This window comes from Dipodomys spectabilis, unplaced genomic scaffold, assembly GCF_019054845.1.
Source record: "Dipodomys spectabilis isolate Male_0828 unplaced genomic scaffold, ASM1905484v1 ptg000145l, whole genome shotgun sequence".
NCBI classification, from domain to species: Eukaryota; Metazoa; Chordata; class Mammalia; order Rodentia; family Heteromyidae; genus Dipodomys; species Dipodomys spectabilis.
Window position 1 is genome coordinate 6,001,451 of NW_024870822.1, and position 21,334 is coordinate 6,022,784.

The 21,334-nt window shown below is 39.6% G+C and overlaps 1 protein-coding gene across 1 annotated transcript in view; it reads right to left on the bottom strand.

Moving 5' to 3' along the window:
• Positions 1-21,334, bottom strand: part of Qser1 (glutamine and serine rich 1) — a 68,878-nt gene that overhangs the window by 13,600 nt on the left and 33,944 nt on the right. The window contains exons 5-8 of the mRNA XM_042691373.1: positions 10,550-10,872; positions 7,322-7,438; positions 6,086-6,219; positions 3,270-3,490 (exon numbers count right to left, since the gene is read on the bottom strand). Coding sequence (XP_042547307.1) covers positions 3,270-3,490; positions 6,086-6,219; positions 7,322-7,438; positions 10,550-10,872 — 795 coding nt within the window. The remainder of the gene's footprint in view (positions 1-3,269; positions 3,491-6,085; positions 6,220-7,321; positions 7,439-10,549; positions 10,873-21,334) is intronic.

Genomic DNA, 21,334 nt, shown 5'->3' on the forward strand with positions numbered 1-21,334 from the left:
TTGAAAGTCAACATCATATAAATCTACTATTATAACCAGGCGCTGGTGGCTCATGCTTGTAATCCTAGCTACTCAAGAGGCTGAGATCTAAGGATTGTGATTCAAAGCCAGCCTGGGGAAGGAAAGTCTATGAGACTCTCTTTCCTGCCCGGGCTGGCTTTGAACCGCGATCCTCAGGCATGAGCCACCTGCGCTCGGCCACAAATAGCTCTATGAGCCTCTTATCATCAATTAACTACCAGAAAACTGGAAAGTGGTTCTGTGGCTCAAGTGGTACAGCACTCCCCTTGAGCTGAAGAGCTCAGGGACAGTGCCCAGGCCCAGAGTTCAAGCCCCACGACGGACAAAATTTTTTTTTACTATTACAGATATATGACTTCTTTAAAGTATTAAGAAAGCCAGGTGCCAGTGGCTCACACCTGTAGGATCCTAATAGCTAGAATGAGCTACTCAAGTGGCTAAAAATCTGAAGAAGCCAGCATGGACAGAAAGTCTGTGATCTCCAATTAAACACACACACATACACAGAGCCAGACACAGAGACACAGAGAAAGAGAGAGAGAGAAAGAGAGAGAGAGAGAGAGAGAGAGACAGCGAGGAGTGGAGATCAAGTGGTAGAGTGTTATACCTTGAGCCAAGAGGCTCAGGGAGCCTGGCAGAGTTCAAGCCCCAGTAGTAGCACCAAAAAACCCCACAAAAATTCCACTAAGAATGTGTGTTTAGGGGCTGGGAAGGTGGCTCAGTGGTAGAGCGCTTGCCTTGCAAGCCTGAGGCCCTGGGTTCGATTCCTCAGCACCATAAGCAAAAAAGAAAAAAGGCGGAAAGCGGCGCTGTGGCTCAAGTGGTAGAGTGCTAGCCTTGAGCTGAAGAGCTGAGGGACAGCACCCAGGCCCAGAGTTCAGGCCCCACAACCAGACCCAAAAAAAAAAAAAAAGTGTGTTTAAATACTAGCGACACCTAGTGGCCACTTATTTTATCAATGCAAGGAAATTTTAGCTTGTCTTTTGAAGAAATTATGTAAAGCCTGGTGCTGGTGACTCATGCCTGTAACCACATCTACTTGAGGTTTGAAGCCAGCCCCGGCAGGAAAGTCCATGAGACTCTTATCTCCAATAAACTACTCAAAAAAGCTGGAAGTGGCAGTGACAGAAATAGTAGAGTGCTAGCCTTAAGAAAAAAAAAGTTCAGGGGCTGGGAAGATGGCTCAGTGGTAGAACGCTTGCCTTGCATAAATGAGGCCCTGGGTTCGATTCCTCAGCACCACATAAGCAAAAAGAAAAAAGCCGGAAGTGGCTCTGTGGCTCAAGTGGTAGAGCGCTAGCCTTGAGCTGAAGAGCTGAGGGACAGCGCCCAGGTCCAGAGTTCAGACCCCACGACCGGACCCCCCGCCCCCCCCCCCAAAAAAAAAAAAAAAAAAAAGAAAAAAGTTCAGAGACAGTGCCCAGGCCCAGAGTTCAGGTGCCAGGACTGGTAAGAAAAAAAAAAAAGCCATAATTACAAATTCAGAACCCAAACTCCTCTATTCTAGTAAGTAGACAGGACTGCTAACTAGAAAAAAATCACATAAATGCCTTTATGCAAATCACTGAGATTCCTTATGAATTTTTATGTGTATACTTGTAAATAACCTTTCACAAATAGCTTTTTTTGTTTTTTTTGTTGGTCATGGGCTTGAACACAGCGCCACTTCTGGTTTTCAAGTGGTTTATTGGAGATAAGAGTCTCATGGACTTTCCTGTCCCGGCTAGCTTTGAACCGTGATCCTCAGGCATGAACCACCTGCACTCGGCCACAAATAGCTTTTTAATGGGGCTGGGAGAGATGGGAAGATAATATTGATCAGGATGGCACTGTACCCATAAACTGATATATTGAATCGAAACTCATTTGGATAACTACTTAAAAGAGAAAAACAAAAATACAAATAGTTTTTCTAAAATTACATTCAAGACAGACTTCAGCACTGAAGCTTATTTATTATAGCTCTATTTCTAATCTCTAACATCATCTCTCAAGCAGTGATAGGTGGAATTCATCAACCATCCTTGGTATCAACTACAACTACTTCTTCCACAATTAATTAATATTTAAACTTCATCAAGATTACTCAAATCTGCCCCACATCCTTCACCTCTGTTGCCACTGAATGATCCTATTTATACCTGCAACTCTCTCTTAAAATTAAAATTCAAATTTCACCATGTGGCTACTCCAAGGACTCTCTGTTGCTGAAAGGAATCCCAACCTTTTCAGCTGTAGTCACATTCATGGCCTTCCATCATCCCTTCATCTTTTATTTGTACCTTCAATTTATACTTTAGAAGAACAATAGTGAGTATTTTCTGTGAAGAACAGTATGGTAAAATATTTTAGGGTTTGTCAGGTCACACTGCCTTGTAGCAACTACTCAAATTTGCCACTATAGTGAGAAATTAACTATGGAAATGTGCCAATTTCCAAACAGTATTTGCAGAGCCACGTCCCAACAAAATTATTTACAGTAAGTGGCCAATATTCAGATTTTGTCTGCAGGCCAGTTTGCAATCTCTGTCCTGTGCTGAATGGCTTGAAATTTCTTGCATGTATCACACACCAAACCTTGATAGCTGATGGATTGCATGTTATATATTCTTGCCTTATGCAATTATCTGTTTTAATTTCTAATACAGTAAATATAAACAGATAAAGTACTCTTCAGGCTCTACAGATAAAGTACTCTTCCTGTTCTTAATAATTTTTAAGAGTGAAATAGCACTTTCAAAAAGTTTTGATTAATTGCTGATCTATTTCTACCTCATTTTATTAAAAATGGGGTTGTCTAACTTAGTCATGGGTTCATGGTTGGTAGCAGACAGTAGTATGTATCTTAGATCAGAGTATACATTATTATACACCTTAACTGTATTAATTATACTTTGAAATAGCTACTTTCTAGGGTTGTAGCTCTTTTATTTTGGCATAAACACTACTCACAAGTTTAGAACTCGAGAATTCTTAGTAGTCATCTTGTCTAACCCTTTTCTAGCCATAGGAGGTACTTCACATTACTGATGATATAATTCAAAAAGGTAAATCCTGATTTTCCTATTTTACAAGGATGATTTTATGGCCCAACTATTCCTCAGTAGATGTGCTGTTTTCACAAAAGCATAGTACAACTTCTAAGAGAGAAATCCAGCGGAAAAACGAATCAATTCTGAACTGGCACCACCATTGACCATCTCCATTCACGCAGCCTGTCAGAGGTGTTGGTTTCAGGGAAAACTCACCCCCGTCATCACTGCTGCTAGAATGGACCTCAGGAGACGAGTCAGATTGCGAGGATGAGAACTCTTCTTTCCATTTCTTCCGTTTCTTTGGTGGTGGCTCAGCTTTTATTTTTAGCTGTTTAACTTTGGGTTTCATGGAAGGGGCTTTTGAAGTTGTAGTCATTTTTGATGTTGGAGGATCCGAAGTTTTATTGCTATTACATGGCTTGGCCTGAACAGTTCTGCAATGTTACAAGCAAATTTAATTAAGACATTTAAATCTTGTAAGATTTAAATTAAATTTAAATTAAAACAAATTAGAAAAAAACATAACCATGGAGATTATTATTTAAATATCCTAACCAACACTCTCAAAATAAGCCCAAATCCTACTTAATTTCAATAGTGATTCCCATAAAGTTTTCTCAAAATACATCCTTTAACTACTGGCAATCAATGTTCAGTTATTAACAGGATAACAGTTCAATTCCCATTTCTGTCTTCACTTTTCCTTTCTTTCTGGACTCATTTTCCAGAAAATAAGAAGCTTATCAGAGGCTTTTGGAAGTCCTGCATGAAAAACTGTTGACAAACAAATCTAGCTGTGGCTGACAGAAACTTACAAGCTCTGGTAGTATTAACATGCAAATCCAAATACATCTTAATGAGAGTCTCAAAAGATTTGTTCTATGCTGGGTCTAGAAATTTAAATGGTTAAATTCCATCATCAAAAACTATGTGAGAGGGGGCTGGGAAGGTGGCTCAGTGGTAGAGTGCTTGCCTTGCATGCATGAGGCCCTGGGTTCAATTCCTCAGTACCACATAAGCAAAAAGAAAAAAAGCCGGAAGTGGTGCTGTGGCTCAAGTGGTAGAACATTAGCCTTGAGCTGAAGAGCTGAGGGACAGCGCCCAGGCCCAGAGTTCAGGCCCCACGACCGGACCAAAAAAAACCCAAAAAAACAAAAAACAAAAACTATGTGAGAAATTCCAATTCATGGGAATCTTAATTATATTAGACCTGAGTGGCAGAAGACTGAAAATATTCTCATCACAGAGTCAGATCGGTTATCTTCCCAGATTTATGCTACAACAACCCAGGCTCATACAATCAAAGGCAACTATACACTTTTCTAGTAATACATGGGTTTCATGGTTTTATGTTTTTTTAATAAAAAATTATCTCTAGCTAGGTGGCAGACACTTGTAAGTCTAGCTACTAAGGAGGCTGAGATCTGAGGACTGTAGTTCAAAGCAAGCCCAGGAAGGATAGTCTGTGAGACTCTTATTTCCAGTTAACTGCCAAAAACAGCTAGAAGTAGTATGAGAGCTAGCCTAGAGCAAAAAAACTCAGAAACAGCACCCAGGCAGAATTCAAACCACAGGATTGGCACACGCTAGCACATGCATGCATGCATACGCACGCGTCCATGCGCGCGCGCGCGCGCGCGCACACACACACACACACACACACACACTGCCCTAAAGGATTTCATAAGGTAATCTAAAGGATTACATAAGGCAGGATTTCAAAGGTGTAACTCTTCTGAGCAACAAATGTACTGTTTATCAAAATGAATGCCAGGATGTAGAAACATATTTTTGGGACTAGGAAAAGGGAGGAGGGCACATGAATGGAGGGAGGAGGGGTGAGCTAATGCGATAACTTTAAATTAAATTAGGTCACTCTTTCTTTCTTGTTTTTAAAGTCAGTAGTGGGCCTAGGAGCTGTCCCTCAGCTCTTCAGTTCAAGGCGTTCTACCACTTGAGCCACAGCACCACTTGTGGTTTTCTGAGTGGTTTATTGGAGATAAGAGTCTCCAGGACTTTCCTGCCCAGGTTGGCTTTGAACCCAGATCCTCAGATCTCAGCCTCCTGAGTAGCTAGGATTATAGGTGTGAGCCACCAGCGCCTGGCTGTCTGAGTTCTTTTGCTCAAGATTAATACTCTATCTACCATTTGAGTCACAGTGTCAGGTCTGGTTTTCTGGTGGCTAACTGTAGAGTCTCAGGGACTTCCTACCCAGATTGGCCCTGAACCTCCATCCTCAGATCTCAGCCTCCTGAGTAGCTAGGATTATAGGCATGAGCCTTCAGTGCCCAACTCACTACTCCAATTTTTAGAGTTCTGTAAAAATAAGAGCTTATTTTTTCTCTTCTGTACACAATATATTTATATATCTTAGTGTACTTTTGAAAAATGTACACATACATAATATTTGAAAACACGAGGAATAATGAAAAGAATGATGGGGAGGGATGACACCGATTAAAAGCACCATAGTCAACATTTCTTATGGGATTATAACCTCTTTGTGCAACTACTTAATGATAATAAAAAAAATTCTTATTGTAAACTTGACATACTCTTACTGTTTTCACTTTATAGGTAGAAAAAAAGGGCTTCAGAAAAGTTTGTCTTCTCTATCACAAAAAAGTAGACTCAAATCATTTCTCTCTAAATTATTTTTCCCATAACAGATAGCCATGAGCTTTACAAGTTCATTTGTTCATAATACAAACAAATCAATCTATTCAGTAGATATATTCTTTTGTACAATGACATTGAAATATGCCTATAAATTATATAAAAAAACTAATATGCAAAGGGGAGGCACAGAAAGGAATGGAGGGAGGGTGAACAATCATGGCATTCAATATGGACTATGTGGAAAATGAACTATACAACTTGTGGGCAGGGACAGGAGGGGGAAACTGAAGGAATGCAAAGAAAAGGGTGACACTGTCCAAAAGGGAAATACACTATCTGAATTGTGACATGGTGATCCCTCTGTACAACACCTTAATAGTAATAGAATTATATTAAAACAAAACAAATACCTGATAGTTTGTGAAGGCTTACTTCTTGGCTTTTTAGAACATACTCTGACATATTCTTTTTTGTTTGCATTTTCAATGAACTTCACATATATCCTTTTGTATTTAGTCTTTGCATCTCCAAAATATCCAAGGTACTAAGGAAAGAAACATCATGAATTACATAATTATTGGAGTTATGTGTTATATAATCAATAGTTATATACATAATTATTGAAGTGCTGGGAACCACACCCAGAGCCTTGCAGATGATAAGCAGATGTTCTATCACTGAGCTATATCTTCAGTCCTCTATGTTCATACTTGGGTTTGTTTTTTCTTTGTCAGTCCTGGGGCTTGAACTCAGGGCCTGAGCACTGTCCCTGAGCTTCTTTTTGCTTAAGGCTAGCACCTTACCATGTGAGCCCCAGCACCATGCCCTTTTCTGTTTATGTGGTGCTGAAGAATCAAACCCAGGACTTTGTGCATGCTAGGCAAGAACTCTACCACTGAGTCACATTCCCAGCCCTCTATGTTCTTTTTTTTTTTTTTTTGTCAGGTATGTAGCCTGAGCTCTGGACCTGGTACTGTCCCTGAACTTTTCAGCTCAAGACTAGCGCCCTACTACTTGAGCCACAGTGCCACTTCTGGCTTTTTCTGCTTATATGGTACTGAGGAATCCAACTTAGGGTCTCATGCATGCAAGGCAAGCACTCTACCACTTGCCTTGCATGCAAGAGGCCCTGGGTTCGATTCCTCAGCACCACATAAACAGAAAAAACAAAGTAGTGTTACCTAGCAGATTCTAACATAAAGCTACTAAACAGCTATATAAAAATAAAAGATTATCAGTCTTCTGATATACCAGGGCATTTGTTAGAATAACTAATATGAAAGCATCTAAGTCCATCTATAATTTTGAGACTAACAGTAGTCCCTTTCATGTATATGTATATGTAGTTAAGCAACAATATGAAGTCATTTACATTTTACATAGTGGGATTTATTTGCTGTTACATCACATTATCAGCATCACATACTTTCTGTCAAATTTATGCTATTTTAAGTCATAAACATTCAGTACAAAATGTATTAAAATCCAAATAGTTCTTTATTTTCCCCAGGTTCAGTGAGAAAACAGAAAGGATAATTAAAACAAGCATTTTGGGGCTGTGGACACAACTCGATTGGTGCCTAACAAGCAAAGGCCCTCAGTTCAAACCACAGTATCACCAAAGCAAAAAAAAAAATTTTACGTACACTATTTGTAGCAGCAAATTCTCTTTGACCATCTCGAATTTCGGGAACAAATTTCTGCAATAAAGCTTTTTGTACTTTCCAAATAGCTGGAGGTTCTTTTCCTATCTTTAAAGCTTCCTGTAATAAGTAAAATTAATTATATTTATAAAAAGTATTAACATATTTTATACTTATTGAATATCTATCTTACATATATAACTTAAAAAAATAATATTGTATACATTTTTAAAATTTAATTTTATTTTTTGCCAGTCCTAGGGTGTGAATTCAGGGCCTGGCACTGTCCTTGAGCCTCTTTTGCTTAAGGCTAGCACTCTACCACTTGAGCCACAGAACTACTTCCTTAAAGCTGCAATTTTAAAGACAAACCTAGCTGGTTCAGTTTTCTGCAATACGTGTGTGTGTGTATGTGTGTGTGTGTGTGTGTGTGTGTGTGCGCGCGTGTGCACACACACACATATATATAATTTCCTCTCACACCCCACTGTAGTCTTGGAGATCAAGCTCAAATCTCACAAGCTATTTAAGTGCTCTACCACTGAGGTATATATCCCCCTCTCATACCAATAATTTTTTTTTTTGGTTGGTCGTGGGGCTTGAACTCTGGGCTTGGGTGCTGTCCCTGTGCTCTTCAGCTCAAGGCAAGCGCTCTACCACTTGAGCCACAGCGCCATATCTGGTTTTCTAGTGGTTTATTGGAGATAAGAGTCTCACAGACTTTCCTGCCCGGGCTGGCTTTGAACCGAATCCTCTCAGATCTCAGCCTCCTGAGTAGCTAGGATTACAGGCGTGAGCCACTGGCACCTGTCCCAATAATTCTTTATAAGCTAGTTAGGTTTATTCAGTCTCTGCATATTTCTTGCATAATACCAAGTTCTAAGTCCTATAGTATGACTAAAACTATTGGAAAGTCTTCTCCTTTGTCATATATTATTTATACAACTTTTAAGAGTGTAAACCAGGGCTGGGAAGGTGGCTCAGTGGTAGAGTGCTTGCCTTGCATGCATGAGGCCCTGGGTTCAATTCCTTAGCACCACATAAGTAAAAAGAAAAAAGCCGGAAGTGGTGCTGTGGCTCAAGTGGTAGAGCACTAGCCTTGAGCTGAAGAGCTGAGGGACAGCGCCCAGGCCCAGAGTTCAGGCCCCATGACCCGACCCCCCCCCCCCCCCAAAAAAAAGGTGTAAACCAGAAGTGGAGCTGTAGCTCAAAGTGGTAGAGCACTAGCCTTGAGCAAGAACACTCAGGAGGGTGGGAAGGGGGAGATGGGAAGGGTTAGGAAGGGGAAACAAAGGAAGAGGCAACAATGCTTCGTAAGAAATGTACACATTATCTTGCCCATGTAATTGTAACTCCTTTGCATGGTATTTTCACAATTAAAAAAAAAAAAAAAAAAAAAAAAAGAACACTCAGGAACAGAATCCAGGCCCTGAGTTCAAGCCCTACAACTGACAAAACAAAACCAAAACTGAAAATATAGTAGGCATTCATACACAGTGAGACCAAAGGAGGGTACTCTTAGTAGAGGAACAGAAAGGCACAATGCCTATGTGTATCTGATCATATAAAATAATATTTATGAAATGATCTCCAGGAAATGAAAAAAAGAGTTTTTTTCTTTTTTGCTGCTTTTGTTTTCTTTCTTTTTCTTCCGTTTGTTCATTTATATGTCTTTGGGAGTAAAAGGGGAGACACAGAAATGGAGGGATAAAGGGTGACAAATGCAGCAATGGTACTCACAGGACACTATGTTGAACATGAACTATGTAAGTTATAGGTGGGAATGAAAAGGAAAAAATGGGAGACAGCAAGCAAAAGGGTGACACTGTCCAAAAGGTGACATTGTACTTTTTACCTGGCTCTTGTAACTATAACCCCTTTGTATATCATCTTTATAATAACAATAAAAATTCAAAAATAAAAAATCTGAGAATATATTATCTTCAACAAAGCCGAATTACATTGTTAAGTTATACTTCTGATATTTTTATTAAATTTGTTTTGGGGGAGTGTTAAACTCAGGGACTCATGCATGCTAGGCAGGCGCTCTACCACTGGAGCTACTCTGCCAGTTCCACTTTTTGTGTTGATCAGTCTTTTTTTCTTTTTCTTTTTTCTCTGTTGTGGTTCTTGAACTCTGAGCCTGGATGCTGTCCCTCAGCTCTTCAACTCAAGGCTAGGACTCTAGGGCCTCTTCAGGTTTTCTAGTGGTTAACTGGAGATAAAAGTCTCACAGACTTTCCTTCTGGGGCTGGTTTGAACTGTGATCCTCAGATCTTAGCCTTCTGAATTGCTAGGATTACAGGTGTGAGCTACCAGCACCCGGCTATGTTCATTATATCTTGCTTAACCACAAAGATGGCCTGGCCTGAGAGTCTCCTATTTATGCTTACCTTCCCTGCATTGATGAGATGACAGGTCCAAATCACAATACCTAGACATTGGTGGAGAAGAATCTTGTGCATTTATTTTTGGCCTGGGCTGGCTTCAAAGTGCAATCCTGTGATTTCCATTCTCCTAAGTAACTAGGATTATGAGCTTGAACCATTGCTCAGCCTCTTTAAATTTAAACTATAGAAAGAGCTAAAACTCCTCTAATAGAAGCTTGGGGGGAAAAAAAAATTCTAAAATCAATGCAGCTAAAGTATCAAATACAAATAACTACTCAGAAATACATAAAATCAAGAGTTAAAATTATCTTCCAGTTTCCTTTTCCTAAATAATGACAGCTAGGTGCTGGTGGCTCATACCTACAATTCTAGTTACTGAGGAAGCTGAGACCTGGTTCAAGGCAGAAAAGTCTGCAAAATCACCCCTAATTAACCAGCAAAATGCTGAACTGGAAGTAGGACTCAATTGGTAGAAGGCCAGTTGTGATTGAAAAAGCCTAGCAAAAATGTCAAGCCCCTTAGTTCAAGCCCTAGTACTGGCTCAATCAGTCAATTAACCAAATATCAGAAATTGGCTGAGCATGATGGTACATGCCTGTAATCTCAGCATTTGGGAAGCTAAGGCAGGAAGATCCGGAGTTGGAGGGCAGCCTAGCCTGGGCTACATAACATGTTTAATTAAGGACAGCCTAGGGTGGATAATGAGACATTTAAAAAAACTCTGTCTTATTAAATACTTATAATAACTTTCTATAAAGGAGAGCAGCATGCCTTGAAGTCACCATGATATCTACCACAGGCACTAAATTAAGATTTTCATACCAGTAAACAGTAACATCACCTTAAATGTCTCTATGTCTTCTATCTTTACCACAAATTCATCACGCTCTCTATATTGGCCTTCTCCTCCACTTTCTGTGTTCTCCTCATCTGTAAAACCTTCTATGGCAACAGTGTCCTGTCCTTTTGCAAACTGGTCTGAAGGAAGACCATCAAGTTCAGGCTTTGGGGGTTCGGTGCAGTTTATATTTTCCAGGATGTTTGTTGCAGATGAAGTAGAGTGAAGTTCTTGCTTAGCTGCACCAACAGTGGTGGAGGAAACAGCAGCAGTACTAGTAGTACTGGTAGATGGGCTACGAGTTACCACTGGCAGGGCATCTGAAACTAAAACACACACAAATTCAGAAATACAAATATTTAACCATTACAGGTTTCCCATAGATCTAAAGAGTTTAGACTTGATTATTTTGCAGTCAATTGATTAAAATGATACCCACAAAGGAAAAGAATGGTTAATAATCCAAGAATCAATGATATGCAAATTAAATCTGGATGGCAGTAAGACTGAACATCTTAGATGGAAACCTGCATCTATGTACTTATCATTTCCCCAAACTTTACTTTAAGTAAATCAAAGATAACTTGAAAAAAATAGGGACACATAAAAGAAGATAAGGGTTTACTAACCAAGCCAAATAAAGAAGAAAGGTTAATAAAATGTGGGGAAAAATATAATTTGAAATAGCACTAGTAAGCTATTAAAATAAAAAGATCATAAAGTAATATTATGGAAAACTGTCAACGAACTTACTTGAATGTTAATGGATAAATTCCTAGAAATGTATAAGCTACTAAAGACTCAGTAGAAATAGAAAATCAAAATAGACTAATATCAAATAAAGAGAATTAGGTAGTTAAAAGCATCCTACAAACGGGCTGGGAAGGTGGCTCAGTGGTAGAGCACTTGCCTTGCATGCCTGAGGCCCTGGGTTCGATTCCTCAGCACCACATAAGCAAAAAGAAAAAAGCCGGAAGTGGCGCTGTGGCTCAAGTGGTAGAGTGCTAGCCTTGAGCTGAAGAGCTGAGGGACAGCGCCCCGGCCCAGAGTTCAGGCCCCACAACCGGGCCCAAAAAAAAAAAAGCATCCTACAAAGAAAAAACAAGCACAGGCTCAAATAGCTTTACTGCTAAGTCTATCAAGAATTAAAAAAGAATTAATACTAATCCTTCATAAATTCTAAATATTATGAGCAAATACTTTCCAACTCATTCTATTAGGGCAGAATTATTATAATACCAGACCAAGCAAAAATATTATAAGAATACTCTAGGCCAATATCCAATCTGATATAAAAATCTTCAACAACATACAAGCAAATTCAATAACAGAGTCTAGCAAAATGAGGCCCTGATTTTAATCTTCAGAACAACAACAAAAACCCAAAAAACATACAATTATGAACAAGTAGGATTTGTCTTAAGAATGTAAAGTTGGTTAATACCTTAACATCAGTTCTTGCAATATACTATGTCAACACAATGAAGAACAAAATATAAAATCATCTAACTGCTATTAAAAAAAAGCACTGAAAAAATTATATACAAAACATCCAGTAACCTAAAAATAGAAAGTCTCCTTGGGCTTGATAAGGGATATATAGAAAAAACCCATAGTTAACATCATACTTAGTGAGGAAAAACTGAATGTTTTTCCCTAAGGATATCTATGAATTATCCTTCATTTTAGAATCTTGTGTATAAAATCCTAAGAAACTTGCTAAAAGCTCTTTAGAATTAATAAATGAAGATATTAAGATTGCAGAGTATAAAACTCAAGTGTATTTCTAAAAACTGTAATGAGCAAATCTAAAAATGAAATTAGTAAAACAATTTCATTTACAGTAGTGCTGAAACTAATGTAATATTTAGGAATATATTTATATCACAAAATTTGCACTGAAAACTTTTCAAAGACATTTAAAGAAGTCAAAGGTGGTCAGACACACCTGGTGCTATTTGCTTATAACCCTACCTACGTAGGAGGTAGTGGCAGAAGGATACTTAGTTTAAAGTCACTGTAGACAAAGTTAGCCAAGACCTTATTTCTAATGAAAAAGAAACAGGCTGGAGGCACAGTTCAAGTGGAATGAAGGCAAGTGTGAGCACTGGGTTCAGCCCTAATACATGAATGAATGAACAAATAGTCCATGTCCATAGATCCCACGATTCAAAATTGTGAATGGCAACAGTACCCAAACTTAGCTAAATCTTGTAATTTTTTTTTTTTTTTTGGTCAGTCCTGGGGCCTGAAATCTGGGCCTGGGCACTGTCCCTCAGCTCTTTGGCTCAAGGCTAGTGTTTTACCACTTGGAGCCACAGCCCCACTTCTGGCCTTTTCTGCCTATGTGGTGCTGAGGAATCGAACCCAGGGCCTCATGCATGCAAGGCAAGCACTCTACCACTGAGCCACCTTCCCATTCCTATAGTAATTTTTTACAAGTGCATTTTCCCCATTATCTGATACACAGATCTTAAAATCCTCATCAAAGTGAAAAAGACCTAGAACCAAACAATCTTGAAAACAGAAAAACATTTCACAATTTTAAAGCTTACTATATAACACAAGACAGTAAGATTAATATACTCTCATAATCATAGATCAATGAATATTTATGACCAAAAGATTTTCAAAGGTACCAAAATCAGTTAAGTAGGGAAAGAATACTTTTTAAAACATAGTGCATGAGACAACAAAAAAAAGAATGAAATTGTATTTTTTCCTTGCACTTTATACAAAATTAACTCAATTCATGTATTTATTAGAGATTTGTGTTCAGAATATGTATAGAACTCTTGTGTCACCATACCAAATACTTATAACCAATTTTAAAATTGAGCAAAGGCCAGGTGTGCTAGCTCAAGCCTGTAATCTCAGCACTTAGGAGGCTATGATAGGAGGATCATTAGTCTACAGCCAGCCTGGCTACATAGCAAGACCTTGTCTAAGAAAACAAAGAGCCAAAACAGCCAATGTCATCTTCACCAACAGCAGAAAAAAATAAAAATTAAAAAAAAAACACCAAAAAAAGTCAAAAGAACGTGAACAGAAATTTCCAAATATATTAAAATGAACTATAAACACCAAGAAAGGCCACTCAAAATTAATCATAACTGCAAATCAGAAATACAACTTCAAACCCATTACAGTAGCATTAATTAATCATATAGACAGTGACAAGTGGCACAAAAATATGGAGTAACTGGAACATTATACAGGATAGCCACTACTAGGAAAACAACCTTGGCTATTTTCCCATAACACATGAGATATTATACAGCAATCTCATGTTACTCTAAATAATACAAATAAAATAAAAATAGGAGGATATGCATTTGTTCATAGGCTGTAAAAGCTGTTCCCTAAAAAAAAAAAGTAAATTCTACTTTCCAAGAGTGATTGAAGAGCTGAGCTAGAATCAAATCAGAGTTCAACAGGGAAAAATAATGAGTGAGAACACAGGCCCAGAAGGAAGGAAGAAAGGAAGAAAAGAAGAAAGGAAGAAAGGAAGGAAAGAAAGAAGGAAGGGAGGAAGGAAGGAAGGAAGGAAGGGAGGGAGGGAGGGAGGGAGGGAGGGAGAAAGGAGCAGAGCTAAAAAAAAAAAAGAAAAAAGAAAAAATAGAAATAGGGGAGTAAAGGAAATGTTCCTGTACCAAGATTAAAACAAGACTCATACATTTCTGATTCCCTTTAATCAAAGAGAAAGGACAGTTGAGAAAACAGAATAATTACCTTCAAAGCTCATACTTCAGAATTTTATTCTCACGTAATACATTTTATACTACTATTTTTCTGCCACAAAAATATGCATAGAGGGCTGGGAAGATGGCTCAGTGGTTGAGCGCTTGCCTTGCATGCCTGAGGCCCTGGGTTCAGTTCCTCAGCACCACATAAGCAAAAAGAAAAAAGCCGGAAGTGGCGCTGTGGCTCAAGTGGTAGAGCGCTAGCCTTGAGCTGAAGAGCTGAGGGGCAGCGCCCAGGCCCAGAGTTCAGGCCCCACTACCGGACCCAAAAAAAAAAAAAAAAAAAATGCATAGAAATGGTAGGTGGCATATCTTAAACAACAGGTTCTTTATATTACCTAACCCTAACATTAATACATAATTGGGTTTTGTTTTTGGTGCCAGTCCTGGGGCTTGAACTCAGGGCCTGGGCGCCTGGTTATTGAGCTTTTTTTAATTTTTGTGTGTGTGTGTGTGGGGGGGGGGGTCATGGGGCTTGAAGTCTAGGCCTGGGCTCTGTCCCTCAGCTCTTCAGCAAGGTGAGTGTTCCCACTTGAGCCACAGCACCACTTCCGGTTTTCTGGTGGTTTACTGAAGAGTCTCATGGACTTTCCTGCCCGGGCTGGCTTTGAACTGTGACCCTCAGATCTCAGCCTCCTGAGTAGCTAGGATTATAGGTGTGAGTCACTGGCACTTAGCTTCCTGAGCTTTTTTTGATCCAGGCTAACACTACCACTTGAGCCAGTGAGCTTCACTTCTGGCTTTTCTGGTAAATAATAAGAGATAAGATGTTTACAGGCTTGCCGGGGCTGGCTTCGAACTGCAAACCTTGTATCTCAGTCTCCTGAGTTGCTAGGATTACAGGCATGAACCACCAGTGTCCAGTTTATAATAATTATTAATTCAAAAAGAATATTTCTCTTGGGTAGATACAGTATTTAAAATTATTAATATACAAATTATTAATACACAAACCCATAGGATTTTACAATTCTATTTCTTTCCCTTTTTTACTGGTAAAAGAACTGAGAAACCACATTCAAAAGATGAATAAAGGATAAACAAAATAAACAAAAGATGAATAAAGGATACTATTTCCTGTAAGCAAAAAATGATGAAAATTGCTATGAACAAAAACAAAGAAAACAAAAAAGATTGCCAAGCTATTTGTTTTCACTAGATGCAAAGTGCGAAGACATGACTCCAAAGATATGAAGTGAAAGAAAGAAGAGTAAAGCGCTAAATAAAGAACCACCAGGCACCTGTTGCTCACACTTGTAAGCCTACCTATTTGGGAGGCTGAGATCTGAGATCATGGTTCAAAGGCAGTTTGGGCAGGAAAATTCCTGCGAAGGATTGGAGGCAGGTTGTTAAATGGTTAAGTTCAAAAGTCTGCATTATCCAAAGAGATAAAGATACTAACAGATTTGGGGAAACTAAGAATGCATATGTCTAGGAAAAGAACAGAAATACTTAAACAGAACTATAAGTGGGAGAAAACTATCAGTGGGAGAATAGGTAAGAAAGAAATGAGTAAGATACATTCTTTTTTTGTTGTTGGTGTTGGTCATGGGGCCTGTACTCTGGGCCTGGGTGCTGTCCCTCAGCTCTTCAGCTCAAGACTAGTGCTCTACCACTTGAGCCAGTGCCACTTCCAGCTTTTTCTGCTTATGTGGTGCTGAAGAATCCAACCCAGGGCCTCATGCATGTGAGGCAAGCCCTCTACCACTGAGCCACTTTCCCAGCCCAAGATTCATTCTATTTTCACAAAATGTGAATTGTTTGGTAGTGCTGGGGAACAGAACCATGATCTTACACATGCTAGACTACTGAACTAATCCTCTAGTATTTACTGATGGTTACTGAAATTCACAAACTGGTTTTGATATGCTAATCTCTACTTTATACTTTTCTGTATGTTTGAAAATTTCCATTATAAAAATTAAAGCAACCTGGGCATCAGTAGCTCACGTCTGTAATCCTAGCTACTCATGAGGCTGAGATCTGAGGATCATGGTTCAAAGCTAGCCGGGGTAAGAAAGTCCATGAGACTCTTATCTTCAATTAACCACCAGAAAACAGGAAGTGGTGCTGTGGCTCAAGTGGTAGAGCACTCGCCTTGAGCTGAAGAGCTCAGGGACAGCACCCAGACCCAGAGTTCAAGTCCCATGACCGACCAAAAAAAAAAAAAAAATACTATTATCTTTAAGTAGTTGTACAAAGGAGTTGCCATTTTCCATGAGACTCATCATGTCTCCAATTAATCACCAAAAAGCCAAAAGTGAAGCTGTGGCTCAAGTTATAGAGCACCAGCCTTGAGCAAAATTGCTAAGGGGGGCTGGGAATACGGTTTAGAGGTAGAGTGCCAGCCTTAAGCAAAAGAAGCTCAAGGACAGTGCCCAGGCCTTAAGCTCAAGCCCTTAGATTGGAGAGAAAAAGAAAAAAGCTAAGGGGACAGAGCATCCAGAACTATATTCAAGCCCCAGTATCAGCATTAAGTAAATAAACATATAAATAAGGCACTATCAGTGGGTCACACTTGTAACCCTAGCTACTCAGGAGGCTGGGATCTGAGGATTTCTGTTCAGAGAGCCCTGGCAGACAAACCTCAGAGATTCTTACCTTCAATTAACTAGCAAAAAGCTAGGTTGTATGAGTTGGTCAAGTGGAAGAGTGCCAGCTCTGAGTAACAAAAGCCAAGTGAGAACACAAGAACACAAGGCCTTAATTTCAAGCCCCAGTATAAGCATACTAAGAAATTAAATTAAATTAAAATTAAATCAACTTGTGCTGGACATGATGGTTCACTCCTATAATCCTAGCTACTTGGAGAATAGAAAGATGTGAACTCTGGTTTAAGGCCAGCCTGGCAAAAAGTTAAACAATCCTATCTATACTAATAAAAAGCTAGGTGAATTGGCATTTACCTGTTATTACAACTACCCAGAAAGCATAAATAAATTTGTAGTCCAGGTTGGCCTAGGCATAAACTTAACACACTATTTGAAAAGTAAAAAAAGGAAAGGAGCCGAGCACCGGTGGTTCACGCCTGGAATCCTAACTACTCAGGAGGCTAAGATCTGAGGATTGCAGTTCAAAGCCAACCTGGGCAGGAAAGTCTGTGAGGCCACGAGAAAATCAGAAGTAGCACTGTGGCTCAAGTGGTAGAGGGCTTGCCTTAAGCTGAAGAGCTGAGGGACAGTGCCCAGGTCCAGAGTTCAAGCCCCACGACTGACCCCCCAAAAAAAGCCAAAGAGCTAGGATGTAGCTCAGATGGTAGAATACCTACCTAGCAAGCCCAAAGCCTTGAGTTTAGTTCTAGCACCACCAAAAAGAAACTCGAAGTTGTTAAGTAAGTAAAGGGAAAATTACTGATACTATATGACATCCTTTATACGAGCTTTAAACAAAGTATAGAATACACAATACACATATAAGTGGTAAATGGTAAAACTGTAAAAGAAAGGCAAAGAAGTGATCCACATACAAGTCCTGAGTTCAGTTTACCTTAATACTCAAAAAAAATATATATATACCAAAAAAAAAAAATATTATATATATATATTTTTTTTTGGTCGGTCATTGGGCTTGAACTCTGGGCTTGGGCGCTGTCCCTCAGTTCTTCAGCTCAAGACGAGCGAACTACTGCTTGAGCCAAAGCGCCACTTCCGGTTTTCTAGTGATTTATTGGATATAAGAGTCTCATGGACTTTCCTGCCCGGGCTGGCTTTGAACCACGATCCTCAGATCTCAGCCTCCTGAGTAGGTAGGATTATAGGCATGAGCCACCAGCACCAGGCAAAGACTTCATTTTTTTTGTTTGTTTGTTTGTTTGTTCGTGGGGGCTGAACTCTGGGCCTGGGTGCTGTCCTCCAGCTCTTCAGTTCAAGGTTGATGCCCTACTACTTGAGCCACAGCACCACTTCTGGCTTTTTTCTGCTTATGTGGTGCTGAGGAATCGAATTCAGGGCCCCATGCATGCAAGGCAAGCACTCTACCACTGAGCCAGCTTCCCAGCCCTATATATATATTCTTGTTTCCAATGAAAGGAATGATACTAATTTTGTTCTGTTTAACATTCTAGCCACATCCCATTGTTTTCAATGTTCCACTGTCTATTTCAAATAGTTTGCCACTCCAGTTTGTTTTCTTTTTTAAACCAAGGATTGTTCCAAAGAGCAAGTTCTTTCTTTCTTTCTTTTGGCTTTTCTATTCTTAGTTTATAAAATTACTGCACTGTGGTCAGAGCACATGGCTTAAATAATACCTGTATCTTCAAATTTGAGGAAACTTTGTTATATATTTTACATGTGTTATGTTACTATATGTGTTTTATTTCACAAGAAATTTTGTTTCAATGGAAGATACAAATATGGATAATATGCTTTAAGAGGGTTAACAAAATTAGTATGTTAGAAACAAACCATTAAGTGAGAAAGGGAAGATTTTATTATCGTAAAGGAAATATAACTACAACAAAATTTTATGCACCTAATTACATGAGTTCAAAGTACATCAGGTAAACAGTATTAGAAAAATAATAAAAACATAGTGGGGAACTTTCACACACCTTTCTCAGGAATCAACAGATCAAGCAATCTAAAAACAAATAAGGATAGAGAGGATTTTAAAAAACTTTATATTATAAAATTTTAAACATAAACATAACAGAGAATATAACTTTTCATGAAGCACAACCTAGCCTTAACAACCATGAACATTTTGACATGCCTGTTTCATCATCTGTCAGCTTTATGTCTGCTGAGGCATTTTAAAGCAAATTATAAAACATGTCCTTTTCTTTCCAAATGCACATAATGTACATTTTTATACAAAGTAATTTCTCATATCAAACAAAAAGTAAAAGATAAATTATTTGAATAATATCAAATAAAATTTACTTGTACTACACTGGGACATGATAAATTATACAGGACTTTGGCAGTCACACACAGTGAGACCAAAGAAGGCTATTCTTAGGAGAGAAAAGAGAGGCCTATGTGCATCTGATCAAACAAAATAATATTTAATAATATTTATGGAAATGAACTCCAAGGAATGGAAACAAGAGATTTTTTTTCTTTGTTGATGCTTTTGTTTTATTTTCCTTTGGTTTTGTTTATCTGTTTTGGGGAGGGTAAGTAGGAGGTATAGAAATACAGTGACAAAGGGTAAACAAAAATGCAGCACTAGACACTATGTTGAAAATCAACTATACAACTTATGGATGGGAATGGGAGGTAAAACTGGGAGAGAACAAAGGGAAGGGGTAATGTTGTCCAAAAGAAATGCACTCTTCTGTACGGTATTTTCACAATAAAAAAAAAAAAGGGGGGCTGGGAAGGTGGCTCAGTGGTAGAGCACTTGCCTTGCATGCCTGAGGCCCTGGGTTTGATTCCTCAGCACCACATAAACAAAAAGAAAAAAGCCGGAAGTGGCGCTGTAGCTCAAGTGGTAGGGCGCTAGCCTTGAGCTGAAGAGCTGAGGGACAGCGCCCAGGCCCAGAGTTCAGGCCCCACGACCAGACCCAAAAAAAAAAAGAAAATTGTAAATGAGAAACAGCTAAAATCCAGGACAAAATTTACTTGTATTTAATACTCATGATATAGTTCTAAAAATTGAACATTTACCAAGCACTAAAAAGAAAAGAATTTTGCCCATGTAATTGTAACCGTACAAAGAATTTTCCCTGAGCTTGTCTCTATGTGCTGGTACTGGAGCCTGACCTCTGGGCCTCTAGTTCTTATTTAAAGGGCTTGGAATAGCGCTTAGTAATACACTTGCCTAATATGCAAAAGCTCCCAGGCTTGATACCAACCACCACAAGTAAGAGGGGGGGAAAAAAAAAAGCAATGGATAAAATCAAATATCCAAGCAGAGCTTAGATGCCTCACACCTATAATCCTAGCTACTCTGGAGGCTGAGGATCCAGGTTTGATCCTCAGCTGTGGCAGGCAAATCCCAGAGGCTCTCATCTCCAATTAACCATCAAAAAGCTGAAAGTGGCTGGGCACCGGTGGCTCACACCTGTAATCCTAGCTACTCAGGAGGAGTCTGAGATCTGAGGATCGTGGTTCAAAGCCAGCCCGGGCAGGTAAGTCCATGAGACTCTTATCTCCAATAAACCATCAGAAAACTAGAAGTGGTGCTGTGGCTCAAGTGGTAGAGTGCTAGCCCTGAGCTGAAGAGCTGAGGGATAGTGTTCAGGCCCAGAGTTCAAGCCCCATGACTGACCAAAAAAAAGAAATGTACTCATTACCTGACTTACGCAACCTTCTGTATAGTTTTGTATAACAATTCAAAACAAAAAAATTTTTAAAAAATAGCACAAAGTGGAGGTGACTACAGGGGTAAAGTGCCAAAAGCGGGAGAAAAAAAAAAAGCCAAGCAAGAACACAAGGCAGGGCTGGAAAGGTGGCTCAGTGGTAGAGCACTTGCTTTGCATGCCTGATGCCCTGGGTTCGATTCCCCAGCACCACATAAGCAAAAAGAAAAAAGCCAGAAGTAGTGCTGTGGCTCAAGTGGTAGAGCGCTAGCCTTGAGCTGAAGAGCTGAGGGACAGCGCCCAGGCCCAGAGTTCAGGCCCCATGACCAGACCCGCTCTCCCTCCTCCCCTCCCCCCGCAAAAAAAGAACACAAGGCAGAGTTCAAGCCCTAGCAAAGGGAAGATCAGAATCCACTTTAGTTTTGTGTGTTTGTGTCAGTTGTGGGGCTTGAACTCTGGGCCTGGACACTTTCCCTCAGCTCTTCAGTTCAAGGAGAGGGCTCTACTGCTTGAGCCACAGCACCATTTCTGGTTTTCTGGTTTCTTGGAGATATGAGTCTTATGGAGCTGGGAGCTGGTGGCTCACACCTGTAATCCTAGCTACTCAGGAGGCTGAGATCTGAGGATCAGGGTTCAAAGCCAGCCTGCGCAGTAAACTCGTGAGACTCTAATCTCCAATAAACCACCAGAAAACCAGAACTGGTGCTGTGGCTCAAGTGGGTGGTAGAGGGCTAGCCTTGAGCTGAAGAGCTGAGGGACAGCATCCTGGGTCAGAGTCCAAGCCCCACAACCCCCCCCCCC